General features: G+C 39.5%; 1 protein-coding gene across 3 annotated transcripts in view; it reads left to right on the forward strand.

Moving 5' to 3' along the window:
- The window catches only part of LOC122260542 (coiled-coil domain-containing protein 77), a 22,047-nt gene that overhangs the window by 11,314 nt on the left and 5,733 nt on the right, over positions 1 to 5,000 (forward strand). For 2 of the 3 annotated variants that reach the window (XM_043027885.2, XM_043027886.2), the window contains exon 8: positions 732 to 824. In XM_043027885.2, the coding sequence (XP_042883819.2) occupies positions 732 to 824 (93 nt within the window). Of the gene's footprint in view, positions 1 to 731; positions 825 to 918; positions 1,162 to 5,000 lie in introns of all 3 variants that reach the window. The other variant, XR_015191562.1, reaches the window with a different exon arrangement.

Genomic DNA, 5,000 nt, shown 5'->3' on the forward strand with positions numbered 1-5,000 from the left:
CAGGACACTTAGGTAATCATAGAACTTAACTTGTTGAAAACGAGTGACAGTAATAACTTACAGCAGGTGACCAGGTGATTGGAATGTGCTTACATAGGTCATTATCTATTCTTACTTTTTACAGTGTTTTCTATTATTGTTTTTTACAATCACATTGTCTCCTAGCACTAGCAGGAAAGAAAGCCTTGAAGGGTGCACATCCATAGTCTCTATCAAGCACTATTTACAGTGATAAACAGCAAGATGTTGACCTCTGGCTCTAAAGTGCGTGGAGTACAGGATGTGAAGGCTGTGCCAGTATAGCTGCTCTGTGTTGGGGCACTCAAAGGTGGAAGCACAGGTTTCCTCTTCTCTTTCTTTTGTGTTTTTTAGGTTGGGGATGGTTATTTCTTTTGTAGTTTTTTACTAGCATAAACAGATACAAAAATAAATAAGAAATGAATATTAGAACTAGAGTTGCTTTTGTCCTCCCATAAAACTGGGATATTTCTGTTAGACTGAGTGTACAGAACATAATGAAATGATGGACTCTATACTACAGTTTTAATTAAGAAATGTGTGTGTGCATGCATGCTTGCATACATACATACATACATGCAAATACACATATACTACCAGCAGCAATGGGTTAAGATAGTTCCTTCATCAATTTGAATGATAATATTGCAACCATTAGAGCACACCCAGTAATCAAATTAGCATCATATAACTTAATGATATCTTTCTTTCAGTCAGTGGAAAAGTCAGGAAGCTACTCTGACCTTGCCAAACCAAACTCCACCTGTGAACTCAAGGATTTACGAAGGGAAAATGAGACCTTGAAGGTGAGGAAAATTGATTATGTGTTTTACACAAGTTGATATTTACATGCTTTGTCTTTCTCTCCTCTTTCACTTTTACATCCTATTGGTTTCTCAGATAGCTGTCCTTGGAAGTATGATTCTCTACCCTTTGCCCCTGAAATTGTTAGACTTGAAGCACAAATGTAAAGGAAAAAGGATGATAACAGCACAGTATTGGAATGCACAACATAGTTGTGTGGGTAGGAGTTGCTGACTGATGAGTCAGGATGCGATCGCTGTCTGCTACATATCACCACGTTGGTTAATTAGGGATGCAATTGCTGTCTGCCACACTCCCATGACTGATATGTTTCAAAAGGTCAGATCACTTTCATACTGCATTTTTCCTTTTGTTGAAAATAAGCTATTTATTCTTGGCTTTGTGTATCTAGGGTTTTATATGTATCATATATAGACTCACATATCAAACCATGTCTAGAAAATGATGGAAAAGACACATCTTAATATTCCCATCCCAGGCTGAACATCTGATGATCTGGCCCATTTTGGAAGGGCTATGCAAAATCTTCCAATTCACTACCTCAGAACCCTTACATTTGACCACATATTCTTAATGATAGGCAGGCAGAGAAAACTTATGTGGCCCATGAAATGTTTTAGCACTCTTAGATACTCAGAGAGTAACCCCTCAAAATCTGGTCACTTGGAAATAGGCCATTCTATTTCTTTCATTTTTTCTTTCATTTTTTCCCTTTCTTTATACAACCACTGAAGTCACCTGTGCCTGCTAGGCTATTGTAAAACAAGTGTTTTATTGACACCCATTATTTCTGCTGTTACCTTGGTTTTGTGGCTTGCTTCCTTTAGTGCATTGTATATCATTAAAATTGTACCAGTTAGTGCCACCTTGCACACTTTCCAATAAAACAGTGCATGTGAATGTGCATGTGAGTGAGAGTGTGAGTGTGAGTGAGTAAGAGTGAGTTAAGAGAGAGAGAAAGAGACAGAGAGAGAGACAGAGACAGAGACAGCAAGCAAGCGAGTTAGAGCATTAGCAAGCTAGCTGATTAAACTCTACAGTTTAACTAATCTTTCATTTTTCCACAAAGTAAGATTGTATGCTATTTTCTTGTGATATATCTACAACAGAAAATGATGAATATATATTATGCCATTCCATAGTTCATTGATATGCATCATATAGATTATGATTTTAACCCCTTCACTACGGGCAATAGAAAACGCTCCTCACGCCGTATCCGAATTTTAAACGTCGCTACTGAATATGACAAGTTCTAAGCCAAAACCTCTACAAGATTAAAGCCAAAACCTCAACATAATCATCATGTGTTACATATCAAAATATGCATAGTTAACCCACACAGGACGGGTGGTACAGCATGTGTACCGCGCATTCAAAAGCCCAGTTGCCGGGCGGCACAGTATTGTGCCAGCCATTCAATTGATTTAGGCCTAATAATTCAAACGCCCCGGCATTTGGACATTCAAGGCTAGAATTCCCCCGTCGGGGATGGGTTAACCTCTTCCCCCATATCCATGTGACAAGTTATTTACATGGGTTGGGAGGAAGATGGAAAGAGTGACCTTGGTGGGAGGCCTCACTCAGATGACCAAAGAAAACAATTGAAATAGTAGGGTAAACTAATCATAATAAGTTTTATATTTTTACATAATGTACCATAAATAAATAATAAAATGATTGCTAGCAGGGCCCATCAATGCCTCCCCTGGTATAAGCAAATTCCACTCTTATGTAATAATAATGAAAGTCAAGTAATATATCATATCATATCTGACCTCTATTCTGAAAGATCTCGTACAGTATCCGGAAGAAAGAAAACTCAATTTCACCAGAACTCAGCCATGACGCAGTAGGAGCTTTGGCCTGACGACAGGCGTCATGATGTACATGACGTTCGGGGATTTTGGATCACTGTGCTATTTTATTTTGCTATGAAAAAGGAATGAGTGGTGATGGCTACTGCAGTCATAATTACTATAATTACCGTAATATCGTGCTAGCTTAACGTCCAAAACCTAGATGGCACCACTTTTTCCTAGCACCAGCAGGTGAGAGAGCCTTGAATGGCACCCATCCGCGATCTCTAGCAAGCATTGTCTCTATAGAGCGATGGCACACACAAAGTTGATGAACCCTTGCTCTAAAGTACCACCGATGAAGGATGTGCAGGCAGAACGAGAAGAGGAAGGTGACTCAATCCATACCCAGTGTCTAAAATGTGCTTTTGTGTCAATATGGATGCCTTTCACTGTGGCACTCACAGTCACAAGCACAGGTTTCAATCCTCTTCCCTACCTCTTCTTGTTATCTTTATTGTAGGTGGTTATATGTTTCGTATTCGTTCATGACAGCACAAAAATACAAAAAAATAAAGTTGCCTTTTGTCCTCCCAAGAAACAGCAATACTTCTATCACATTGAGTATAAAGAAAATAATGAGCTAATATGGATAATATACTACAATTTTAGTCAACTGCAGCACTGATAGAGCCTGTCATATGGCACATATAAGTCTCTAAACTCAATAAAACACACAAAAAAATAAAACACAAAAACCGCTCTAGTTTTACAATCAATGACTGAAAGAGAGTGGGATGATTCAAATTATATTGCTTCAAGCAGTCTCTCTCTAAAATAAAATCTATCCTGGAGGTTGGGCAAGCAAATTTATCTCCGTCTGCAATGGGTTAATAGAATTTGAACTTCCGAACTGTAATTGAATAGTTGAAAACCAAACCTGTGATTGTTAAGAAATGAAAATGATTGACCTGATTTTTAAAAATGTCCAACGATAACTTAAAAGCAGACAGCCCAGGCTGTTTGCTTGTGCTTGTGTGCCCGTGAATTCCGAGGCGTTAGGCCTTTGCTGTGACCATTCAGAGCCAGAATCGCCCTAGCATGAATGAGTTAACCCAAGAACTGTGCAGTTGAGAAGTATGGTTATCCTTGTGGGGTGTAATAAATAACTAAAAAACAAGAGAATATTTTTAGCATGCTATTTGAGGCAAGATATATATGTGTGCAGGAATTTGACAGATAAATCTGAAATCCCTACAACTAATTTTTATGTTGCATTTACCAGGTTAAAGCACAGAGAAGAACAATTATGTAAATTTGTGTGATTTAATTGTATGTGATATGAAATACTTGAGAGACTTGTAACAACTTTTAACTTGTTAACAACGGGTGATGTGTTTTTTCATCATACATGAAGCAGGAGCTCTTGCCTGACAATGGGCATCATGACGTTCGGGGATTTTGGATCACTATGTTGCTTTATTGCGCTATGAGTAATGAGTGAGTGATGTTGACAATTGCAGTCATAATTATTATAATTATTAACCCATTGGTCGCGGTATTAAAAAAATGTTTGCGCAGTAGGATGGATATTTTACATGTCTGGCACAGTGCCATCCGCGTCTATGACCGACTCTGCCTTTGCAGCAAATCATGTCATCTGCTGCTAATGGGTTAACCCTTTGATGACGGTGCATCACACCCATGTGACACGGCTAAATGCCTGATGACAAGGTGACACTCCAGTGTGACGTTCCCGATGCAATATTGCATAGGCCCAGCGTAGGGGGTTTCCACTTATCACTGGGCCCGTCGGGATAGGGTTAACCCATTAGCAGCGGATGGCATGATTTGGTGCAAAGGCAGAGTCGGTGATAGACGCGGATGGCACCATGCCAGACATGTAAAACAGCTATCCTACTGCACAGACCTTTTTTTAATACCGCGACCAATGGGTTAAGCAAAATGGATTTCAACTCACATCCAAAACCTAGATGGCACCACTTTCTTCTAGCACCAGCAGGAGAGAGAGCCTTGAATGGCACTCATCTACAGTCTTTAGCAAGCACTATCTCTATAGAGCAATGGCACATAGCAAGTTGCCGACCTCTTGCTCTAAAGTACAGCAGATGAAAGATGTGCAGGCAGAATGAGAGGAGGAAGTTGACTAACACCATGCCCAATGCCTACAATGTGCCTCTGTGCCTGTAGGGATGCCTTTTATTGTGGCATTCAAAAGCACAAGTTTCCGTCTTCTTCCCTACCTCTTCATTTTGGATGGTTATAAGTTTTGTATTCGTTTGTGACAGCACACAAATACAAAAAAATAAAGTTGCTTTTTGCCCTCCCCTAAAACAG

Source organism: Penaeus japonicus, unplaced genomic scaffold (genome assembly GCF_977035675.1).
Source record: "Penaeus japonicus unplaced genomic scaffold, GWHDUDI00000001_assembly GWHDUDI00000013, whole genome shotgun sequence".
In the NCBI taxonomy this organism is placed as follows: Eukaryota; Metazoa; Arthropoda; class Malacostraca; order Decapoda; family Penaeidae; genus Penaeus; species Penaeus japonicus.